General features: G+C 34.0%; 5 protein-coding genes across 18 annotated transcripts; 2 read left to right on the top strand and 3 right to left on the bottom strand.

Moving 5' to 3' along the window:
- Positions 1-482: 482 nt before the first annotated feature.
- On the bottom strand, positions 483-14,065 carry LOC126874478 (activated Cdc42 kinase-like). Of its 10 annotated transcripts, none has more exons than XM_050636611.1 (8): positions 13,748-13,893; positions 12,625-12,717; positions 10,965-12,551; positions 10,644-10,874; positions 10,431-10,567; positions 9,881-10,111; positions 5,178-5,779; positions 483-5,075 (listed from the first exon to the last, which is right to left on the bottom strand). In XM_050636611.1, the coding sequence occupies exons 1-8, from the start codon at positions 13,761-13,763 to the stop codon at positions 4,106-4,108; spliced, it is 3,867 nt and encodes a 1,288-aa protein (XP_050492568.1). In that variant the 5' UTR covers positions 13,764-13,893; the 3' UTR covers positions 483-4,105. The 10 variants fall into 10 exon arrangements, with proteins under 10 accessions (XP_050492568.1, XP_050492569.1, XP_050492570.1 ...); XM_050636612.1 differs by having other exon boundaries at positions 10,446-10,567; XM_050636603.1 differs by lacking the exon at positions 483-5,075 and adding an exon at positions 13,920-14,065 and having other exon boundaries at positions 5,702-9,140; positions 13,748-13,853.
- Positions 14,059-16,608, top strand: LOC126874512 (NADH dehydrogenase [ubiquinone] 1 alpha subcomplex subunit 10, mitochondrial). 2 transcript variants are annotated; one of them, XM_050636701.1, is made up of 5 exons: positions 14,059-14,207; positions 14,603-14,741; positions 14,984-15,628; positions 15,704-16,096; positions 16,177-16,608. In XM_050636701.1, exons 2-5 carry the CDS (start codon positions 14,673-14,675, stop codon positions 16,327-16,329), a joined length of 1,260 nt encoding a protein of 419 aa, XP_050492658.1. In that variant the 5' UTR covers positions 14,059-14,207; positions 14,603-14,672; the 3' UTR covers positions 16,330-16,608. The 2 variants fall into 2 exon arrangements, with proteins under 2 accessions (XP_050492658.1, XP_050492657.1); XM_050636700.1 differs by lacking the exon at positions 14,059-14,207 and having other exon boundaries at positions 14,540-14,741.
- Positions 16,507-19,531, bottom strand: LOC126874545 (synaptobrevin homolog YKT6). Of its 4 annotated transcripts, none has more exons than XM_050636771.1 (4): positions 19,328-19,531; positions 18,024-18,220; positions 17,685-17,956; positions 16,507-17,603 (listed from the first exon to the last, which is right to left on the bottom strand). In XM_050636771.1, the coding sequence occupies exons 2-4, from the start codon at positions 18,211-18,213 to the stop codon at positions 17,463-17,465; spliced, it is 603 nt and encodes a 200-aa protein (XP_050492728.1). In that variant the 5' UTR covers positions 18,214-18,220; positions 19,328-19,531; the 3' UTR covers positions 16,507-17,462. The 4 variants fall into 4 exon arrangements, with proteins under 4 accessions (XP_050492728.1, XP_050492730.1, XP_050492729.1 ...); XM_050636773.1 differs by lacking the exon at positions 19,328-19,531 and adding an exon at positions 19,112-19,299; XM_050636772.1 differs by lacking the exon at positions 19,328-19,531 and adding an exon at positions 19,027-19,298.
- A 265-nt stretch (positions 19,532-19,796) lies between these two features.
- On the top strand, positions 19,797-21,747 carry LOC126874537 (inhibitor of growth protein 5). Its single transcript, XM_050636759.1, has 4 exons — positions 19,797-20,078; positions 20,292-20,744; positions 20,815-20,993; positions 21,065-21,747. Exons 1-4 carry the CDS (start codon positions 20,042-20,044, stop codon positions 21,164-21,166), a joined length of 771 nt encoding a protein of 256 aa, XP_050492716.1. The 5' UTR covers positions 19,797-20,041; the 3' UTR covers positions 21,167-21,747.
- On the bottom strand, positions 21,738-23,435 carry LOC126874525 (beta-1,3-galactosyltransferase 6). The gene is made up of 2 exons (XM_050636726.1): positions 22,455-23,435; positions 21,738-22,376 (listed from the first exon to the last, which is right to left on the bottom strand). The coding sequence occupies exons 1-2, from the start codon at positions 23,180-23,182 to the stop codon at positions 22,091-22,093; spliced, it is 1,014 nt and encodes a 337-aa protein (XP_050492683.1). The 5' UTR covers positions 23,183-23,435; the 3' UTR covers positions 21,738-22,090.
- Positions 23,436-23,563: the final 128 nt, after the last annotated feature.

The following is a 23,563-nucleotide window of genomic DNA, read 5'->3' as shown; positions in this document are numbered from 1 at the left end:
GCAGACTAGCTCGAGTGCTTGACCGCTTGCTTGGTACTTTGGAAAAAAATTTGAACACGTATTAGTAATGTACAATGCCGGCTGTATGTGCATTTTACCTTTTCATTGAAATGAAACAATCGCATTGCATGCTTTTAGATAAATACACAAAAATGAAGGAAGTAAAGTTCAATAATTGCAATTTTGTTCCGATAAATCGATTACTTTTGAACACCTACTGCGGTAGTCAAAGCATTAATTAAAAATTAAGATACTTTCGATTAAAAAATTTCTGAACATCCTATATCACATCGAATTAAAATACATTTTTGAATATTCCACGTATATCAAAAAATTCGCACATATTTTTTCAAAAGGTTCGGAAAAATTTTTGAAAATGTTGCATACGAGATATCTCGATAGTTACATGATCGTAATTATGTAATTATATGTTTTCTAAAAGCTTTCGGAAAAATGGAAAGGTAATAAATAAGGATGGGGCCTTTTCATTTATGAATGTGTATATATTATCGCAAATACAGTCGATATAAAACATCCTCGTGTTTCCGCGCGATAATAATCCATACAGAGACGTACAAACGTATGTTACCTTATCGTAGTAAGATCGTGTATAAAAAAACGGATTATTAGGATCAACTTACTCCTATTGCCGCAAGAGGCGTCGATTCTCCCCTCGTGAGATTTGGCGGACTTTACTTTTTGATTACTATCCCCGAGGTCGTCGGATTCATCCGCACAAAGGAAACGTGCTCGTTAGCGCGTAGAGATCTTATCGGCTGCAAACGATCTTACGTAAAACGTTCGTGCACCTAATTCGAGAAGATCCTACAAAAGCTCTGCTGTCGGGGATACTTAATACGTTGACTGCTACGTGAATTTCCTATATTCTGTCCTGAGAATAATAGTAAATTGCAACATACTACACCATAACATTGAATTTTTGCAAAATATTATATTGCATTTGTGCACTCTTCTTCTGACAATGTTATCTGAATCATTCACAATGTTGAAAATGTGTCGATCCATAAAATTTATTTTATCTTAGTCGCTCTAGAAAATTTAGTAACGTGTGTTACTGATAATCCCCGTGTCAGTCAACGCGTTAAAGTACCACGCGAGTCTCTCACACTGAGAATCGAGTAAGTACGCTGGCTCAGATAAAACTGATACAGATGCATTACCTTTTATTAATTGATTGATTCTATTAGGTTGGCAACTAAATGATTGCGGATTTTGTCATTACCACCTAATGACAAAATCCGCAATCATTTAGTTGCCAACCCAATAGTTATCCCCATATTGTGGTTCCTGCGCAAAAATAATTGATTTTTTTATACTGAACTTTATCTGTTTTTAGGTCTTCGCCTCCATCACGTGAAGCTCAAGAAACTAAGGGACCTTCCTTCCTCTTGTTTCTCGGTTACCTTATTCAAGATAGTCAGAGGAATTTCTGTCTTGGCTACTATTTATTTTTATTTAAGGAATTTAATTAAATAATATAAATGGAAGATCACTTATTAATCAACTTCCAATACTACACAGGTCAACTAACCTATAAGGTAATACACTATTGTAGGTTTTAATAGTTTATACTGATCTGTAGATTAAGAATTTTCTGATCATCTTGAACAGTGTAGCTTTATTTTCTAATAGCTGTGCAATCTTAATGCCCTGATACTTTGATTTTCTCAGTCCTCTAGCACATAATTCATGTCTTGAAGCCAACACACGATGGATATAATACGGATTCAGCATAAAAAAATACACGATACGTGTATTTTTATTCAGGAACCGAAAACCTTATTGTTCAATATTAATACAAAAAGAGGCTAAGTAACATTACTTAGGCGATTTCCGTAAGCTCCTATTTGGCTTCGTTGAGGGATACCAAAGCACGGTCGGCAAGGATTTCCAATCGCTCGTAACCAATTCTAACATCGTCCCTTCATTTTTTTCTTTTTTTTTTAACATTCTTCTCGTAATAAAACATTACAGACGCGTGTGGTACTAGTCAGCTACGCGAAATTACAATGAGCAAATTTGTTCCTCGAACTCGTTTCAATTATAGCAAGATTGACTAAAGGAAGTGTCTGTAGAAAAGGCTCTCGTACAAAAAAGATGGAAAAATATCTGTCAATCAAACAGTATGCAATTTTGCTCTAATTCAAACGAGTTCTATTCCGGATATGTTGTTCGACTTATCAAATTGCTGAACATTTTCAAACATACCCTGTATCTCGAAGATCGTGCAATCCAAAGTTTAGCTAGAGACCACTATAGAAATTGGAACTACGATTTGTACGATCTTGGAGATACTACACAAGAGAAAAACGAAATTTGTTTTACCTGAGACACTTAGTGAGTCCAAAACAGTAATAGAAAAATCTCCGCCGTTGAGATTGTTAATCAAACGTGTCATGAATTTTATTCGTTTTTATGCACGCTTATTAACAATTTCCTCTTTTATGCCCCCCCCCTTCCCCCAGTCGAATCGAATTACATATCTCTTATAACTTAACAAGGTTAACACGAAAGCTTTGCTTAGCAAAATATAAAAATCAATCTTACTGAACACAAAGATTCCATACATAATATTTGGTGCTTATCGTACCCTACTACCGGGTCAAAATATAAAAATTCCCCCCTCCCCTGTACGAGCTACAAAATGTTCTGCAAAGAAAATTCTCGATCCAGGATTTTGGACATTGAATCATAACAAAAATATCATAACAAGCAGTTCTCTCTCATGTTTCTTTCACTCTCATTCTCTCTCCCATTTGTGCTGATTTTCAGCGTTAATTACGCACACACGACGTGTTTTAATATCTACCACTTATCAGATACAAACTCGCGCTTAATACAGAATAAAATAGTTTGCTAATCACCATCATAAAAATGTGGGTGTCTCTTTTCATTCGGGGTGACTCGGTTACAGAAACTCGATGTACGATGAATACGATCGAACACTAATCTACGGTGCGCATGATACCCAAATAATAATACCGTGCAAATATTATCTTTGGAATCGAATATCGTTTCTAGCAGTAAAACATCTTTTTGCCCTTTTTATACCTTCTTATGTTTTGAAGATTGAAAAGTAATGAAAAAAATTAAAGAATCGTTTGATTTGTAGGTTAGATCTCGTAAGATAACATTTAATGATATCAAATGATAGATCTGTATAAGATATACGATTCTTTATGCGTAATCTTTTCAAATAACAGAAAAGATATAACTAACGAAAGATTTTTATAGAAAGAATTAGAAGAAATTTATAAAATTTTTGATCGGTGCAACACGCGGTATAAGGATTAATTTACTGCTTAGTCATAGATTTCGTAATACTTTCTCTTAATATTTGCTTAACTGAAGATGCAAAATTGCATATGCACGCATATATGTATTCAGTTATGCTTCTATTACGTACGATTTGTCCGATCACAAAAACCTGATCAGAGCGATACATTTATTGTGCAAATTATCACATTACGTTCATATTAGACGAAGAAGAGGAAGAAACGCTATTTATCTCTCTCTCGCTAACGAATTAAATAAAAAAAGCTATTACTCCGTACAGGTTGACCCACCAGAAAGAAAATACTTAATTTGGAAGATATCATAATGTCCAAAGCAAATATAATTATTTCGCGTAGAATTTTAATAAGTATTCAAAGGGACAGTTCTGTAGATTTAATATCCTAACCTATAACAACTCACCCTGTATGATATTAAGTTACCAGAAAAAATAATTACAATTTGCTTTATTTTGAACATTCTTTCTAATACGCATGAAGGTAAAAATAACTAGCTGACTTCATTTCTGGTGGGCAATTGTATGCCATTCCTCTGCAAAAGCTCTATCAAAATGCCTATCTTGTCCCAGGCAACACACAACGATATATTCGAACACTATAATCTCACTCTAACTAACTCTAAAATAATAAATAAACGTCGCATGAATTCGCGCGGGTATAAAACGGAAAAACATTTTAACTTTGAAAATGCTACCCTAATCTAACCCCATCAAGCGTGTTCCACAAAAACGCTTACATGTCAGATTATCATTAATCTCAAATAAACCTTCCAATTATCAAAAAAATATCGACTAAACCGCAGCAGTGTCATCGGTGCTTCTCAATAACGCGGCTGCCTTCACGACATCACCACCACATTGATTTAACATAACCTTGCAATCCTCCAGCCCAACAAAGTTGTTCTCCTTTTTCAGCAACCCCTGAAGACGTTCCAGTTTAATTGCTGCTAGCACATCCCAATCAGTAACGTTTAACGCGGCTATGCATGATTCTGGAGTGGACTGTTCATGCAGCACCTTCATCATGATCCTAACCTCGTCAGATTGTTCTCCATTTCGAGGTCCACGGGTTCTCCTCGCGTTTGGGCCGTCACAGGCGAACTCCAATAGATCTTCGCATGAAACATGATCGGACTGTCGCGACAGATCACTCGTGTGTCCTGACAGCTTCTCGTTAGATAACCTATTATAAGTGCCTGTTAGACCCGCAGAATGAAAGCTATCATTCGAATCAGTAATAGAAGGTTCTTTCGATATCTCTGATTGTAGTTTGCCCATATTACACCGTGATTGTGAATTATTCTCTGAATATTCCCCATAATCGAACTGCATCATATAATTTGAAGGCCTCTGAACTAATGGCGTCCTTTTGGACGTTTGGACTTTGTTAGAGGTGAGGAGGTCACCTTTTCCAGAGACCATTGAATCTTCGGATTTGTTTAAATCTGATGGAGTGGAATTTCTACTTGCTTCACCTGCCTCGTTTTCTTGAACGTACTTCGAAGTAGAACTTCTGACTGAAGTTTTTGATTCGATGCTAATCTTTCTCTGGAGTCGTTCAGTGGAAGAGTCAGTCGACTGTATGTCACTGTTTTCTTGCATGTTCTGTCGATAGTCTGGGGTATCACAATCGATCAAGTTATCGGAGAACTCGAGCAGATCCTCAGAGATGACACTGAAACGGTGTAATCTATTTTCATCTGCTGGCAACGAATCCAATGCAGCTAATTCGGAGTCTATACGTTGTTCGAATTCTTCTGGACTGAAAGTAGAGATCTCAGTAGTACTGGAATCTTAAATGCTTTTATCTATTTCAATAGCCTTAATATAATTTTATCTAAAATAGAGGAAATGGGATCCTAACCTATTAGTTGAATTCTCTGACGAATAGCCCTCTTGTAATGAGCTGCTGGCTATGGAAGAACTTGTACTCTGCAAACTTCCATCCACCTGGTCCTCGATGGGTGGCGTAGTGACTGCCATCTTGGCCAAAGTTCTGGTTACACCACCACCTGGTATAATTAGAGGATGTTTCCTCTGATGCCTAGGTAAACTAGATTTTGGTTGCAGCGTCTTGGACCTGTCTCTAGGTGGTAACGGTATAGGATTCTCGTCCACGTTACTCTGATTTTGGTTGTTCTCTATTTCCTGGGCTGAGTGATGTCTTTCTAAATGGCGCGATTGAGGTAGGGGCGGCGGCGCGTGTGGTGGTGGCGGTGCCCTGATTTTTGGCAGTGTTTTGGAACCGCTGTGATAGGCGTCGAAGTGGAAATGGTCAGTAGCCAAGTCATCCTGATGGGACACCGGATAGCCTAGCGTGGCGTGCTTGTTCCCACGAATCCTAGGCCTAACAACGGGCAATCCAGAGCGCAACATGCGCAGAGGGTTCGTGTCCGGAGAGGTCTCTATGCTGGGCGTCTCCACAAGGCTGTTGTACACTTCCTTGGCCTCATCCGACAATGTAGCCTAAACAAGTCGTGGGAAGGGATAGATTCGGGAAAGAAGAACAAAAATTAAAGAACGAAAATAACAAATAAAGGGAAAGAGACTGACAGAGAAAGAGACAAATACAGAAAGAGAGTGACTATGAGTTGAAACGTGAAAAAATGTCCTCGTAGAGCGTGTATATGAATCTGGATCCTCTCTAAATGAAAGGAACTCGCAAGCATGTGGGAACAATGAGGAACACACACTTGGTGTCTTACGGTGCAAATCAATATGCCAAAGAAAGGACTAGGATAAAATACATTTGATATAGGCCGACTGGAGATGCTACTCTAAACGGAACAGATGCAGTATGTTTCCTTGTGTATGTGGGCAGAATATCGGAGTTGAAGACTTGCTTGTGTGATTCCATAATTAACATATTTCCATTCCAGTTTCCCTCCAAGTACAAATAGTATAAACGTGTAAATGCATCCAAACGTATTATCGACTAGATATTATTATTCAGTTAATTACTATGTAACATGCAAGCATGCTAAGCGTATGTGACACGAACTGCTTCAGGACAGTCCTTCGTTTAAGTACACTGTATATTGTCCAGAGTTGGGTACTGTTTTCCAATCAACGTGATCCACGTGATCTCTAAGATCCTAGAATGTCATTTCATTCAATATTTTCGCCATTTATTATCACCGAACAATGTTCATTCCATTGATGGCTATAACAAACATCCTGAATAAAAAAACAGCAACCATTTCATTAATGTACGACATACATAGGATTATATCTTCATTATTTGGGATCATATGTATATAGAGAACTCCTTATGAAAGCTATTTTATATTAGAAAAGACACTCACATGGGGGATTTCTTTAAGACTGAAATCTTTTAAAGTTTTCTTAACATCAGCAATTACTACTGTAGTGTGATCATCTCAAAAGCTGTAGTTAACTCAAAAACAGTGTTGACAATCTAACAGTATTATTTTGAGTAAACTGACAAGAGGATTCACCCTGTACATCAATCAGTTAATCAGATAACATGAACATTCAATGAAGGTTAATCTAAAAGGAATCAAAAATAGTTCTGCCCAACTCTGGTGCCATCCCATACATTTCTGCCAAGAACATGCACTTGGCATATCAATGATGACATATTACAGATATCTGGTTCCAAGATCAGGTGGAAAGCATTATAGATCAGGATCTTAGATGTTTATGGGGCAGGAGATGGCGGAAAGGTCAATAGGTCGTTCGTGAACTCCGGATACTCTGAGCTAGTATCAGAATCCAGATCAGAGTTGCTGGTGAATGTCAGACTAGAACTGGGAGCACTTTCTGGCCAAGAAAGCAGGTTATTTCTTGAAGAGAAAGGTGGTGATAGTGAATTCAAAAAGCTCGTCGATGGAGGCGGTGATTTTCCGCAAAGTTCTATCGACGAGAATCCCCTGGCAGTCTCCGGATGCAAAAAATGGGTTTTATTCTTGAAATTCAATCGCAGGTTATGTGGAAGCTTCTTATGGCGGCGCTTATAGCGCAAACGGCTCCGTATATCTGTTTCTGAGTGAGAAATAGAATCTGAATCCTCGCTAGAATCATTGGTAGGATGAAAGGATCTCCTTATATTTTTAATAGGTGGCTTCCTGTTTTCAGACAGTGAAGACGTTCTGTGCCTATATATGTTAGTAACTGTAGACATCCTTTCCAAAAGTGTATCAGTCTTGGGTAATTCCCTTCTTGTATTGTCATTCTGATAGAGTTTTGGTGGCTCCAGAATATGCTGATGCAAATTGGGACTAGATGGAGGAGGATTTGTTTTCTGCGAAGTCAGATTCAGTTTCATGCTGATCTGTGATTGACACTGAAGAGGAATATTCAAATCCAAGTGTTTAGGCTTTTGTATAGGAATATTTAAGCTTCTCAGAGGCGTCTGAGTTTGGCCAGATATGTCAAAATTCCTTACACTGGTGACTAACGATTTTGACGTAGTAGTTTCTACATTTCTTGAATTTTGCGCAATGTTCTTGCCTAATTGAATCATGTTTTGAGTCAGTTTACCTAGACCCAGGTTCAATCCCTGACCTTTCTTCGAATCTAGATAATTTTTCACGCTCTCCAAACCTGACACTTCTTTCTGATACTTCTCTGCCAAAAGTTTACTGCTCAGTTCCACTTGATTATTCACCTCCGCATCTGATTTCCTTCTAAGTCGTTGGAAATTGACACGCAGGCTCTCTGAGCTGCTGTAAACGGGGGATTCTTTTTTCTCAGACTCTGCAATAAACAATGGATTGTTGGATATTACAAAAGGAAAAGCATCGTGACCATTTTGATTCTGTTCTATCTTGCGGAAACTTTGGATATTAATTCTCATAGCTTCCGTATTTGCTCTCGGACTTTCTGATCCACCTCCCACTTTCAAATTAGTCTTTATACTATCTGTAGATCCATAAATGATGCTTTTGCCCTCTTGACTCGGGTTTCTAGGTACGAATGGCACTTTTCCACCTCTTGACTTTGATATGTCAATCTTTTTAGGAAATTCGGGTATGTTCATCTTGGAAGAATCACTGAAAGAACTAGAAATCTTCGGCCTTGTACCCAAATCCATGATAGCCATCTTATCTCTAGGTGAATCGAACTTAATAGGCTTGCTACGTCCAAAATCAATGAAATTCGTGGATTTCTCCTTCATCAAGTCGAAGCTGGTACTTTCTTCGCATTGTGCTTCAAAACTTGTCACGTTATCTTTCAATGGCTGATCGCAATTAGAAAATTTGCCTGCCACTTGCTGATTATGTTTATTCACAGCCATGGGACCTTGTTCCTGAATGTTCGAATAGCACACTGATTTGTTTGGCTGTTCCAAATTATTTATCTTATCATATTTATCCTCGCCAAAATATAATACTTTCTCATTAGGACATGTGAGAGCACTGTCGTCGTCGAAATACTTTGGCTGTTCGAAATAACGATCCACGTAGCTAGTGGACACTCTTTTTTGCTCTCGAGGAAAATCGAAGTTCGAATTTTCTATGCTAAGAGAGGGTACCTTTCTACTTTGTTGGAGAGCGTTTAATTTCCCACTCATGTCCGTCACGCTATCGCAATTGAAGTTGCCTTTCTTGTTACCATTCTCCAGAAATTCCGTCGACTTTACCAAATTCTGTTTCGTAGCTGCATTGTCAAGAATATGTGCGTCAAATTCTATGTCCATATAGGAAGTCCACACAGTTGGTTTAGTTAAGAGTTCCCTAGATTTTGCGAAGCAAAATTCAGCGGACGCTTTGTCCCATAATGGTAATTTCAAGGTCGATGGTGCACCAAGTGATTCTATGCTAGATACAGTGGATGAAAGTGATTGCAAACTTGAACACAACCACTTTATGTAGACATTGATAGTTCCCAAACAATCATGCGATTCATTTGGGAAAATAATAAATAATAAGCGGTGACGAAATATAATCATGCGGGAATGCCACGATTAAAACAAGCAAAGCAAGTATTGTACCAAGAGTTCAAGTTTCCGATGATTGCATGTAGTTGATAGAAAAAGTAAATAAATATTTAAATATGGCGATGCAATGACAATAGAACGAAAAAATAAGAAATAACCAGTAATAAATAATTGAAAAATTCAAAAACAAACAAAAAATAAACAGACAGGAAAGGATTAGAGGAAAGTCGAGATTAGTCTTTCTTGTAAATTAACAAGCATTTTATCAACTTAATGTACATACAATCAAGTAACTCAGGTCAGAATATGAAGAACAGATACGATTATGATATACCTACTCTTTCGTGTGGCATCAGGAATTAACTCTGTTCCATAACAGTTTCAACAAAAATGGATCGAAAGTATGTCACGAAGAACCCTCTCGTCGAATAAAGAAGTTTTGTACTTTAAAATGTATGAATTATCATTTATGTTCGTGTTGGAATGAATAATTGATGTCTGTAAGATTGATTTGTTCTTGTATGGCTGCTTGTTAGTTTCAGTAAAAAATAAAATTGAATTAGTATCTTTTTTTCCAAGTGCAATATTAGAATCGTGTTCTGATTATGTTAATTGTGTACCTTTTAAAAGTTATCGGTGATCAAACGAAAATATGTTTAATATACCTGTATGTCAGGTATACTGGCAGCTTCTTCTGAAAAGTGTCGTCTGTCTGGTTTGGGACTGTGTTGATGTGGCAACTTAAAAGAGAACTTTCTGCGTCTTGAAGGACTGGCAGGTGTTCGGGGAGACTCCGGTGGATGTTCAAGGTCTGTCATGGAACGTGCTGTCAATTCCTGTGCCATAGCAATGGCTGAGTAGAGAGTTTTCTGATCGGCAGCTGAGATAGGCTTCACCTAAATATATAAGAAGTAGACGTTTACCACCTCTGGTAAATGGATAATATACAAATTTCTGCTTTTCTTCCCATTTCACGTTAATTTTTATCATACAAAAATTTACTGCATGTGTCTTTTTATTTTTTTCTTTTGTATTTGTTAACTCTGTTTTTGAATGCTACAAATTTTGGGTCCTATGCTTCGACATGCATATAATACATATAACATATAAAAAGATACTAACGATACACAGCAGCAAATAATGGATAAAAAATAAACGATCAACTAATAATACATAAAAGCATAATGATAAATAAGAGACAAAATGTTACTGTACATTTATTGGACTCACGGTGGCCTGTTTCTTCTTATTGCTCTGTTTCGCCTGTATTTCCCTCAGTTCGTTTCGAACGTTGCTCGATTCATGTTCGGTTGACAAGGGATGAACTGGAGGTGGTGGAGGAGGAGAAGATCCTAAAAGTGAAATTAGTTGATTTACTAAAAAATGCTCTGTGTTATATTCTTTGATATACAAACTCACTGAATTTACCTAGTGATCTAAACATTTGGTCCATTTCAGCCAACAAACTTGGACCGAAATCAAAATTCAACGTTTTATCGAATCTCAAAGGGCTGTCTTGATTTTCTTCATCACTGATCTCATGATACTCATGATCCGCTCCAAGAGTATCGTTATTGCCAGCCACATTTAACGGAACAGACTGTTTACTTGAATTAGCAGCATGACATATTTCAGAATTTACGTCTGACCACAAACTTTCTAATAAAAGGAATACATTCGATAATATTAAAAATTCCATTAACGAACTTAAATATTAATAAAGGAATATTGTAAAAGAAATATACATACCGTGTTTATTTGAAACATCCTGTTGTGCATTTCTATAATCCCTCAATAATTCTCTGTTCGTCTCCGCGCTTCTCGTATCCTGATTCAATGTTTGACTAGAATTATCCGTTACATCTTCTTGTGGTTTGTACGGTGTCACTACTTGTCGTGGTAGGTGTGGATATTTGCCACCAAGGAAGCCAATATCGCCAAAATAAGCTCCATCCAGTCCGACATGGCCAGTATGTTTCAAATCACCTTGCGGAGAGGAAATCATGTCCGTTCGGATCTTTCGTCTCTGAGAAGAAAAGGCGTTCTTTCCATCACCACGTGTGAATTCACCTGGCTTGTTACTTGGTAAATTAGATCCAAGATATGCTATTGTGTGAGCAGGATTGAAAAAGCCAGTTTTTCCATTATTCAAAACACCTTTCCACATGGTGTTACTACTTCCTTTGTCAAGAACAGTAATAACATCTCCTTGCCTGTAAACAAGTTGACTGGTTTCTGTACTATCTTGAACAGCTTGAACCTGTTCCGGTTTCAAGTCAGGCAAAAGATTAATCAGCTCAGAGAACTTTGGTCGTTTGGATGGCTCGTGTTGCCAACACTGTTGCATGAGTGAAAAATACTCCTTTGGGCAACACTCTGGTTGTTCTAATCTTTGAAAATTAGGATCATCTATCGCTTCTAAAATTTGATGACCCGTCAACGCCGCCCATGGTTGAAAACCATAGCTGAACATCTCCCACAAAGTCACTCCATAGGCCCATACATCACTCGCTGAAGTGAACTTTAAATATGATATACATTCTGGAGCACACCATGCTATTGGCAATTTCAAATTTACATTGAAATTCGTTTGATAATAGTCTTTTCCAACTCCTAAAGCTCGAGACAAACCGAAATCAGATATTTTGACCTTGTTCTTAGAGAACACTAGAATATTTCTGGCAGCAAGATCCCTGTGTATGAGTCTTTTAGCTTCTAAATATTGCATTCCATCTGCGATTTGCACAGCAAAGTCGCATAGCGAAAGAACAGGGAAGCTGGTACGTAAACTAGGTTCTTTTAGACATTCTAGTAACGATCTTAAAGGTGCTAACTCCGTGACGAGCATCAAGGAATTTGTATCCAAAACTACGCCATACAATCTTACGATATGCTCGTGATCTATTGCATACATTATGACTGCTTCTTTCAAGAATTCAATCGGATTGTTTTGCATTCTTTCCCGTGACAAACACTTAATCGCTACTTGTATTCTTTCTCCGTCGTTCGTCCAAACGCCTTGTTGAACAACTCCAAACTCGCCAGTCCCTAGTTCTTTGTTCACGATGATCGCATCCGCTGGTATCATGTACTTATTAGGAACACGAATCGGTGGTTTATCTTGCCTTTCTTCTGGTAACATAGTTAAAGCACCTGTGGTTGGTTCTTCCCGTTTTGGTAACAACATCTTTTTGAATTTGGATAGATAGTTTTGTGGAAAGTGTTTCTGAAAATACTTTTTTAAACGACGCATTTCTGGTTTGCTCATTCCAATGGCATTCAAGTCCTCCTCCGTTACATATTTCAATTGAGCAGTTGTCTGTACCTTTAAATCCCCTGTATAAATATATAACAAATTACTACTTCGGATTCTTTGATGTGCTTAATAACTCCAACTAGAAATACAGACCTCGGATCCCAGGATAATATTGCTGGAGCTCTGCTTCCATAAGGAATTCATACAAACCAGGTCCAGTGTTGCGGGACATTCCTCCTTGTGTGTCTTTAAACAAATAAAACGAATACATGTAAATATGAAATAATTTTTAATAATTAATCATTTTTATGAAAATTATTTGTTCATGAATATTCATCAAGTTTCAACTTTTGAATTAACCCGCCATAAAAAAGAACGACACTAATCCCCGCTACTATCGAACTCTATTAATACTAGTCCAAAGGTCGAAGCAAGTTTTCACCGATAAATTAATCCACTAATAAATGTATCTCACTGAAATCACTCGGGAAACACTCAAAACAAAAAAATGTCTCCTACCGTAGAAATAAAAATTTTACTTACACGACCACCGAACATTACCAAATCTGAACTATCATTTTCGAGCGTGATTATTGCACGAGTGTACGATCGTTCACCGGTAATATCACAGTAATATTAAACAAATGAAATTTTTTTCAAGTACTGAAAAAACACGGAGAGCAACTCAAAACTTTTATGCAGAAGGAAAGCACGAAACGCACAGAATGGGGGAAAATAGAAAATAATAGAGGCGAATCAGAGTGGGGAGAGAGTACGAAATTATAGGCACGCGACGACAATCCCGGTGTGTACCGTGTGCATCGTGTAATATAATTTTACGGGTGCACTGGTTGAGAATATCAAGAATCATCGCGCGTTCCTCCACCACGCCAGATTCGAAAAATGTGTCTATCATCTTGTTATTTCTCATACACAGTTGCTATAAAAAGTATTGGCACACCATTGTATTCATTATAGTATTTACATACCAATTAATTAGGTCCAAGTTTAATAAATAATATGTATTTTCACATGACTACAAAAATTTGGTACTTTAAAGATAAAATGTGGAACTTGATAATAAAAACGCTTCATTGGGAAATAAGAGTATGTGCCAATTTTTGTAGCTACTATATGTATACCACGATCGAACCAAAGCCCCATAAAAGAACAAGAAACGAAATCAAGAATCGCTGCATTTCTATCGAAGACACGCCCTGTGTGTGTTGCTGCAAATAGATTATTATTTATATAAGTGTGTCTTTTCAGCTCGTACCGTGGCACTCACCCATTCTACGATAACGCAGCACGGTACACTCGGAGCTCCTCTCCTTGTCATGAGACGCAAGCGTCTGCCACACTTCGTTCGACCGATCGCCGATCTAAAATCAGGAAACTTATCTCTTTCTTCGTCGTTTTCACTCTCCCCTCCGCCATGCAAATCACACCTCTATTTTCACGTCGAGTTCACATCTTTTATCCCCAAGAGATGTGTCGCTTCTCTTCCACGAAGCAATTTTATCACTAGATTTCGATTCTTTAAAAGAAGAGGATCAATTTAAATGGTTATCACTTGAGGGCAAGGATGTTTATGGTAGTTATTGCCGGCTTAATTAATTAGTGATTAAAAGGTTCGACGCTTCAGTTTCTTCGCAAACCATTCTATTTGTTTGCGAGGTCGCGTAGCTGCGATATTAGCGCCACTTGTCAAGCACTCCAACAACTTAATCAAGGAGGTAAATTCAAAGTTTTTCTATCTCCTTTACGTTTTCTTTTTTGTTTTTTGACTTGTACTCTTTTTCTGAATGCTTTAAGATGTTATTTTAATATTATTTTTAGTTAATTGGTCGAAATAATAATTCTATAATGCCATTAACTTACAACACTTGACGTGCGTTTAATCTAGAACATTTCATTTGGAATTATATTTAATTATTTTATGATTTCAATTGTCTCAGTTATTAAAGTATAACAAATAATTTTTACCTACTCTTTAGTATAATTCCATAGTTTTCATCACATTTTTCAATTAAAAAGCTATAATTTTGCAATAATAATAACAGTATGTACGAATTGAGTACCACTGAGCAAAGTTAAAGAACTACTTTCTGATAATACTTTACTATCATAGGGAGGCTTTGTTACATTATATGTCATTAACTGTATTAAAATTTGACTGAGATAATATTTATTTCAATACAATGACATCGATATTCTGTATTACCTTCATTAAAGGCAATTCCATCGGATATTTAACTCGATTATGTAAGGTTAGTACTTTCTGAATTATTATAATAAAGACATTAACATATAACAAAAATTATATGCACAGTGTCATTAAATATGTTTGATATTTAATAATCAAAGTATATTGTGAAAGTATAGTTGTATATTGTCAAAATCGTTTATCTATTTGTATGTATAATGTATAGCTAAATAGTTTTATAAAATGTTCTTTTTTATCCTGAATACTTTCCATTACCAAACTTATTCATATAATTACTTTTCATAGGCATCAAAGAATTTTAATAGTGTGACACAAGTGGCATTTATGAAAACATTGCCAACTAGATCCCAGACACCTAAACCAGCTCCATTTCCTTATTGGAAAAAACAATGCAATGAAATAAATATGACTTTTGATCCAACAACTCTCAGATTTGATGAAAATAGCAAATTAATAGTCGTAGATGGCCCTCCTGCAGTAGGAAAAAGTAAACTTTGCGAACAAATAGCAAAAGAATTTGGTTTATTATATATGCCACCACCAGTATTTGATGAAATGTATATAAATTATTATGGATTTGACGTACGCAGTCTAAATCCAAAACTAAAAGATGAGTGGCGTATGCGTGACCTAACAGATTTCCTAAGAGATCCTGATCACCAGGGAACAGCCCGTATCCAATATGGAATATTTACGATGAGAATAGAACAATACATGAACGCGTTAGTTCATATTTTGGCAACTGGACAGGGAGTGGTTCTTAATCGTTCCATCTTTACAGAAGCTGGTTATATGCATGCTATGTATAATTCTGGGTATCTTAGCAAAAAAGCTGTGAATGAATTTGATATGATGAGGACAAACACATTCCATCTTTTGCTGAGACCGCATTTAATCATATATTTGGATGCAACCCCAGAAACTGTTCTAGTAAGTTTTGTCTAATTTCCAACAAAATTATGTCAGTTAAGATTAATATTACTCTATTGATTGAATATATTACAGAAAAGAATTAAAAAACGAGGTAACATAGATGAAATAAATTCAAAGGTCTTTACAAAAAAATTTTTGTCAGATCTGAGCACCGCGACTAAAGAAAAATGCTTGTCTTGGCTATCTTCTCACACAGAGATATTAATCTATGATTGGAACAAAGAGTGGAATAATGTAGATGTAATTAACGACATAGAAAACTTAAATTTAGAAGAAGAAATTAAACAAGAAAAATTTAGTGATTGGGTATTTGTTGATACTAATGAATTAATCGATTCATTACGAATGTATCATACTAAGTATCATATATACGCTTGCGTGGAGCAACTGCCAATAACGGACATTGCTCCAGAATTGTACGTTACAGCTGATGCAAGAGATACTATAAACAAGATGCTTAATGAAGTAAGTATAAGTATGTAACTTTAGTTACATTAAATTATTAAATCGTATGTACATTATAAAAATTTGTTGTAATGTTTCAGATCGAATCCGAAAAGTATGCACCTTACTGTAATCCTAAACTTCATAAAGTTCCATGGATTATGAAGAACAATAACTTCATATTCAGTTTTTATCGTCGCACACCCCGCGACTTTATAAATTGCGATCTATTTAAATTACCATTACCTTGTTAATAGCTATGTTAAAACTGATTTGTAATGATTTACATCAAAATAAATTGTTCTCGTAGTAGAAAGTTACTGTTATAATGTAATAAAATTAAACATAATTCTACAGTCTCGTTTCACAATCTCTAAATAATAAAATGAAATAATTCAAATTACTTCGATTCTGCCACAAAAAAGCAAACGTGTTAAAAATATAAATATATTTTCAAAATTACATAGATATATCGATATATATATAATTGTTTACACTTGTACACGCATTACATTAAATACACTTTAGCTATATATACCTGCGTATTATATTCATTTATAAGTACATATAACATGTATATATATATGTATATATATATATTTAATTATAGAGAAACAAATTAGAATTTTAATTATCTGTAAAGTTGCTACAACTCATATATGGAAATTATCGAGTAAGTAGTACTTCACTTTTTATCGCTTCGTCAAGTCGTATTACAACTTATTGTTTTATTTTACAGTAGTACAAAACGATTTAATTTTACAAGTCATTAACAAGAACATATAAGGCAATAAGGGATAAAAAGGAAAAAAACTAAGTTTTAATAGCAAAAATATTTTTCATTTACTATTATGCTACGTTACGTTATAAATAAACACTAAGGTAACTGTTTACAAAGCTTCATTTTGTAATAACCCATCTCGGCACTTAAATAAATTTAAAAGTTGTACTTACATCATGTACTTATCTTTAGTAGAGAAATATTCACTTTATTTTTATAGTCGTTTTTGTATATTTTGTCAACATATAAATAAAAGTCGGAATGTATTCCTATACACAAAACTATAGTACGATTCTTTTAAGACCAAGTTGGTTTTTACAAAAAGAAAAAGAAAAAAAATAATTAAGAACGAATAAAAAGTATTAAAATCAGTTGAGTGAATCCGGCAGTAGCTTGATACACCATTTAAGTGCATTAATACACCTTATATACAAACAGTCTGTACACAAAATATCGAATTTTGTCACATGATGCCATCTACATGTAGAATTTACAAATTATCCATTTTAATGAAATCTGTATGTAATACTAATTTCTTTACATTCTGTATTGATATTATAAAATTACAATGAAACATAGTCAGCATGATTTTCACAACAAAGAGTTTTAAGGAGCTAAACTACAACATGAATTAGTTTTACGCGCAGTTTTGTAAAACGCTTTCGACTGAGTGCTAAGACCTTGTGACTTGGAAACCAATTCATCCAAATTCTCACCTCTTTGAAGAACAGCCTCTAATGTATTGTGCTACAAAAACGCATAAAATAGATATCATTAATATAATCCAGAAGATATTTCTTTGCTGTTATTTTCAAGATTTATACTTACTAAAATAATCTTTGTCTCATCTAAGTCATTTTGCATTTTAGTAAGAGCATCTGCTTCATTTGGATTTTGATATTTTGCTAAATATATGTTAACCTGTGCAAAGTCAGTCATAGCTTCACTCAACGTATCCCACATAGATTGTGGATATTTTGCTACAAAATCATCCATAACTTTTGTAATTAGTGTATGTGCTACTCTTCTAGGATATTCATGGTCCGATATAAGTACTGCAGCAAGATTATCTGCTCGTACAAACACGTGACACATGTAATCTGCAAAACATTACAATTTAACAATTGAAGATTACTAAGAATCTCCATAAGCTTTTGCAAGTGTTACCTCCTTCCTTCACGCTCTGTCTAGAGCAACTCTGAGTACGTTCCACAATAGTCTTACTTATAAATGTCATAAACTCTTTGATGCTTCCTCTTTGAAAAAATGAAAATGACTCTACATCATAAGCAGCTTTTAACATTGTCGCTGATGTAGGATTTTTATACAAAACAGACAGCGCATATAGTTTTACCATCTTTTGGCTGCAAAATGAATGATTTATTCTTTTAATTGGATATAATATATAATACTTGATATATTTTTGGCAAATGGGCAAAAGAATATAAATTGGAATTATTGGTTTTGCAGAAATGCACTTATAATAGATGGATTTCTTTATTGTTTCCCCTATAGGATGTTACAAGGATTTCCATTTACTATATATTACATATTACCATATTTATCCTTATGTGTTGCAGAACCATATATATATATTAGCAAGTTATATATTATATAATATTATACAATATTATGCAACAAAAAGCTCCATATAATATAATAATATAATAAACAATACAAAAGCACTTTAGTACAATAAATTATATAAAATAAGATATATGCATATACATATGAACAAGTACTTATAACATCAAAGTACATTGTAAAATCAGATGTTTAATTTTGAACATGAATGTGATGACATATATCTTGTCCCACTGATCTTACAAAATATACATCATACTCAATTTAGAAATATTCTTTTTTTTTGTTTTAAACAATAAGATATGATTTTAATCAAATTTTTAAGTTTAACCTATATTTATTCAATCAAGCAGTATCTATAGCGATTAAGATGCTTTATAAAAATAATTCGAATTAAAAAATAAGTTGAGCAAGAGAAACTTTTGCATAAGTAAAAAATAGCCGTACAAGATATATAGATTAGTGTATTTCTCCCATTTTCACCAAAATTTGGCTTACATTCTTTCACTCGCCCACCAGAGATATATAATTATATTTAGCATCAAAAAAATATTGCTTATTGAAATTTATCAAATACACCACTAACTTAACATGTTGACTGCCACGATGGTCATCGATGATTGATATTACTAAATTTTTTAGAATGATTAAAATAAAATAAATTTCATCACCTAATAAATTTTCAACAATGTGAATGACTTAGATAACATCGTCAGAAAAAAATGGGCAAATACAATATAATATTTTTCAAAAATTCAATGTGTAACACACTCCGATCTTGAGTGCGACTTCCGTGGCAAAATGTATAAAAATCATATGACAGTCAACATGTTAAAGTGAACATATTTCATTGAACAACTCCAACCTTGAAACTTGTTAAAACTTACCGCGAATTATGTACGATCTACTTAAATTTCTTCTAACATACAAAAAGCATTAGATTTAGGTTAAATATTGAATTTTTGCTCATTCCTGACAAGAATTTTATGACCACTTCTAGTTTCATTTACGACTGCACCTACTTTGATGTTAAAGAAATACAAGCCGCCATGTTTCTCATCTAAACTATGATTCTCAATCGATTTTGCGTATCATCGCTTTTTTAGATTTAATTTTACATATTTATTTTATGATTCAATTCACGTAATAAATAATTACATACGATATATAATGATGTTTACATTATAATAATATACTGTTATTGTAATAATTTGAATGTCTAATTAACCTAACTATGTTAGTTTCGAGTTTTCTTTCTAATTTGTAATGAAATTATAGGGTAAAAAATTGCGTTATAATGTCATAATTATATTATAACGTGTCATGTCCTAATGTACATTTGCCCCCTGAATGTATTATTGTGGGATTATTAGACAGCAAATTGCACTTTCCCGCCAGAAGAACAATGATGGTAGCAATATAGTTGGTAGTCATGACAGTAATACATGTTGCTTTGCACCATCTACATTCATCGATCGTTCCTTTTCAGCAAGTTTCATAGATTTTTTTAATGATGCCCGAAATTTGGTGCAAATAATAAATTATTTTAATATTTCTATAAATTACATCCCCCTTCATTTTTCAATTGTATAAAAATAAACATGACAACTGCATTATACCTGGAGCATTATTTAGACAGTAAGTGTTCAATCTTTTTTAACCTAAAACAAAAACAAAACTATATTTTTATAGAGTTATGTCACATAAAAATTAATTCAAATTTTATTAATGTCACTCACATATATATTATGATACCACAAATTCAATTCTATTGAATAAATGCATTACTAATAATAGAGAAAATAATTTCTTGCTGCAATTCTTATTATTTATCTAATTTTGTTTCATCAGGTTTGGAGCATTTACCTATCGAACTACAAAGAAACTTCACTTTGATGAGAGATCTCGATGCCAGAGCACAAGGATTAATGAAAGACATAGATAAATTAGCAGATGATTATTTGAAAAATATGAAAAAAGAATCTCCGGAAAAGAAGAAAGAACAATTGACCCACATTCAAAATTTGTTCAATAAAGCAAAAGAATATGGCGATGACAAAGTTCAGTTGGCAATACAAACATATGAATTAGTAGACAAACATATTAGGAGACTAGATTCAGATTTGGCTAGATTTGAAGCTGAGATACAAGATAAAGCATTAAATAGTAGTAGGGCACAAGAAGAGAATAACGCTAGTAAAAAGGGTAGGAAAAAATTGAAGGAGAAAGAGAAACGAAAGAAAGGAGCTGTAGGCACAAATAGTGAAGATGAGTCAAAATCAGCTAGGAAAAAACAAAAGAAAGGTAAAATTAGTTGATATTGTGTTTCATCTATATTCATGAAAAGATTATAATTCATCGAACATAATTTCAGGAGGATCTGTTGCCTCTGCTTCGTCAGCTGGGGCTGTTGGAAGTGGTGCTCAAGTAGATTCTACTGCACTTGGCCATCCAGCAGATGTTTTAGACATGCCAGTAGATCCCAATGAACCAACTTATTGTCTGTGTCATCAAGTTTCTTATGGAGAAATGATTGGTTGTGATAATCCAGACGTAAGTGTATATTATCTCAAATATCTCTTTAAATATTTGTAATCTTTTAACAATATTCTCTTTTGGTATAGTGTCCTATAGAATGGTTCCACTTTGCATGCGTTGGATTAACTACAAAACCTAAAGGAAAATGGTATTGTCCAAAATGTACACAAGATAGGAAGAAGAAATAAGTTCTAGAAAATGTATAAATATGTTCATCTATTTTAAAATGAAATGAAAGATTTATGCATCATTTCTAAAATTAGGATATAACATCATTTCATAGTTTAACACGAAACGAAGTTTTATTGTATAAAAGTAAACAAATATTGTAAAGAAAAAAGGAAAAGAATATAAAGAGAATACTAAAACCTCTATTGCATCTAATATTGCCAAAAAAGAATGTTTTTATTTAATTTTATGTTTGATAATACTTATATCATCAGCAATATAAGATGTAATGAAAATGCGATAAATTAATAGCTTATCACAGAGAGAACATTTGAAAATCGGCCGTGACTTTATTGTCTTTCTATTTTTCATTTTAGATATATAAAGTAGTAATTTATTTTGAATTGGTCGTTTTCAAATATCTGTGATTTACTCAATTGAAATAACGTCTTACTACATAAGTATTGTATTAAAGTAAAAAATTATATATATATATATATTGCTGTTTTTATATTTTATAAATGTAAATGATACTGTATAAAGAGAGAAAAAGAGAATAAGTTTCTTTTTGTTGAAATAAAATATACTATATGAAATTGAATTTAATTTCTATTTCTATTCAAGCGTATGTACAAAAAATAACCATAAATATGCTTAACTTATTTATTACAAAAGAAGAGTATTAATATGAAATGCATGTTTTTATATGATAATATTCGAATTTTTACTCATTTATCGTTATTCATTCCTTGATTAACTAACTATGAAAACTATGAAGCATCTCGTTATTTAGATTGAATTATTATAATCGTTTTTGATAAATAAATAAAAGATTCATGAGCGTAATTACTAACAAATGTAGTGGTTGAGTATAAATTTGCATAATAATTCAAAATGAAGAAATGACTAGAATATCAGATGTATGAAAAGAAGAGATTTGATTGCTATGGAATGCCTGGTTGTAAATTGCAACATTGACTAGGTGGAACTGTCCAATTATATTGGTAGCTCATGTGATTTCTTATTTCTTTCATACATAATGCTCCAGATGCTTGATAATATTCATGCATATTTTTCATGTTTTCAATGGTCTGTTTATGCGTAACTATATACTGATTAGAACATCCACGCGATCTGTATTCAGTGTTAAAACGTATGTCGTGTTTTCTTTCAATATTTGCCAAAGGTGCTATCCAAACACCAACAGACACATCTTCTGCCTTGTACAATCTAAAAATATACCCAATAGTAAGAAATATTAAATATAATACTTAATAACAATTCAATTTTATATTATCAAAATCATACTTAAAAATGTCTGCATTTATAGCAATAAATTTTACTAAATTATAAGATAAAATATATCCTCCTCCAAGTGCATAAGGAAGATAATAATCACATAATATCCAATCTGTCTCTTTCCATGGTCCACTTCTTTTGACATGTGCCTTTCCATTAAAAAATCCCCAATATAGTTCCTTTTTTGTTCCTTTGCTGTCCCACTTATCTAGCTCTTTTAAAATCTTATGTACCAGGGCAAATGTATCATCATCGCATTTCATCACAAAGTCAAATTCATAGTATTCATAGATTTCCTTGAATGCGTGTAAAACTTTCTTCGTTAGAGTCCCATAAGAATCTGGAAGTCTTGATAATAATAGTAAATCATCAAATTTCTGCTGTTCAGAATGCAGAGTTTTTCTTTGCTCTGACAATATATCTAAAGTTCCTATTACAAAGAAATGCTTGACCGTAGCTTGCTTCTGAGCCAGCCATGTTTTCCTGATTGTTGCCCTTCGTTCTAAGTTATCAGGATTAGACAGTATGAGTACCATAAGTCTGAATTTCGTCTTGTTCCTTACTTCTTGCTCGTTAAGGGAACACTTTGTGGAAGGCAAATAACGTATACATAAGAAGACAATCAACAGTATGATCAGCAACGTCGGGATATTGAATTTCATATGCAATTTTTTCCTGATCATCATGAATAAATTCTTCGACGAAAGTTTTAGTGGTAGAAGCGTCACAGAATTCATTTGTAAATACGTTTATATTCACATTCCTAACCTCTCGAATACTACCTCCGTATATGTAAGTATGTGACTTGATAATTCGACATTTTTTCAAATGCTCAGTCTTTAAATCAGTACCATCTATTACGTGAGCATTTCTTGTGAGAAATTCTTATTTCCTTCTATATTGACATTTAAATTTTCTAAAAAAAGTTCACGAACTCAACTGATGCAGAAAAATCTAACTTTATTGACATGGAGAATTAAAGAAACCTAACTTCATTGACAAGAAGGATCACAGAATTATTTCCACTACTACTGCTGTCAAAAATTTCAAATATAAAAAACAGATTTCTAATATTCTTAATTCTAATAGAATTAAGTAAATCATACATGAAATATAAA

The sequence above is a fragment of the Bombus huntii genome, chromosome 16 (assembly GCF_024542735.1).
Source record: "Bombus huntii isolate Logan2020A chromosome 16, iyBomHunt1.1, whole genome shotgun sequence".
Taxonomy (NCBI): Eukaryota; Metazoa; Arthropoda; class Insecta; order Hymenoptera; family Apidae; genus Bombus; species Bombus huntii.
The sequence above is the reverse complement of the archived record's forward strand: the minus strand, read 5'-3'. Positions and strand labels throughout refer to the sequence as shown.

Excerpts from the sequence above, each read along its gene's own strand:
- LOC126874478 (XM_050636603.1), bottom strand. Across the intron at positions 10,875-10,964 it reads GGATGTTTCAAATAAACACG|AAAGTTTGTGGTCAGACGTA; the intron begins GTATGTATATTT and ends TCCTTTTATTAG. Across the intron at positions 9,141-9,880 it reads CCAGTATACCTGACATACAG|TGGTTGTGTTCAAGTTTGCA; the intron begins GTATATTAAACA and ends GTCTACATAAAG.
- LOC126874512 (XM_050636701.1), top strand. The coding sequence starts at position 14,673 with ATGACATCGATATTCTGTATTACCTTCATTAAAGGCAATTCCATCGGA. Across the intron at positions 15,629-15,703 it reads CAACCCCAGAAACTGTTCTA|AAAAGAATTAAAAAACGAGG; the intron begins GTAAGTTTTGTC and ends AATATATTACAG. Across the intron at positions 16,097-16,176 it reads TAAACAAGATGCTTAATGAA|ATCGAATCCGAAAAGTATGC; the intron begins GTAAGTATAAGT and ends GTAATGTTTCAG.
- LOC126874545 (XM_050636770.1), bottom strand. The coding sequence starts at position 18,982 with ATGCTAAATATAATTATATATCTCTGGTGGGCGAGTGAAAGAAT. Across the intron at positions 17,957-18,023 it reads ACAGAGCGTGAAGGAAGGAG|ATTACATGTGTCACGTGTTT; the intron begins GTAACACTTGCA and ends AATGTTTTGCAG. Across the intron at positions 17,604-17,684 it reads ATGAGACAAAGATTATTTTA|CACAATACATTAGAGGCTGT; the intron begins GTAAGTATAAAT and ends GCGTTTTTGTAG.
- LOC126874537 (XM_050636759.1), top strand. The coding sequence starts at position 20,042 with ATGACAACTGCATTATACCTGGAGCATTATTTAGACA. Across the intron at positions 20,079-20,291 it reads CCTGGAGCATTATTTAGACA|GTTTGGAGCATTTACCTATC; the intron begins GTAAGTGTTCAA and ends TTGTTTCATCAG. Across the intron at positions 20,745-20,814 it reads TAGGAAAAAACAAAAGAAAG|GAGGATCTGTTGCCTCTGCT; the intron begins GTAAAATTAGTT and ends ACATAATTTCAG.
- LOC126874525 (XM_050636726.1), bottom strand. The coding sequence starts at position 23,182 with ATGAATTCTGTGACGCTTCTACCACTAAAACTTTCGTCGAAGAATTTA. Across the intron at positions 22,377-22,454 it reads ATAAATGCAGACATTTTTAA|ATTGTACAAGGCAGAAGATG; the intron begins GTATGATTTTGA and ends GTATATTTTTAG.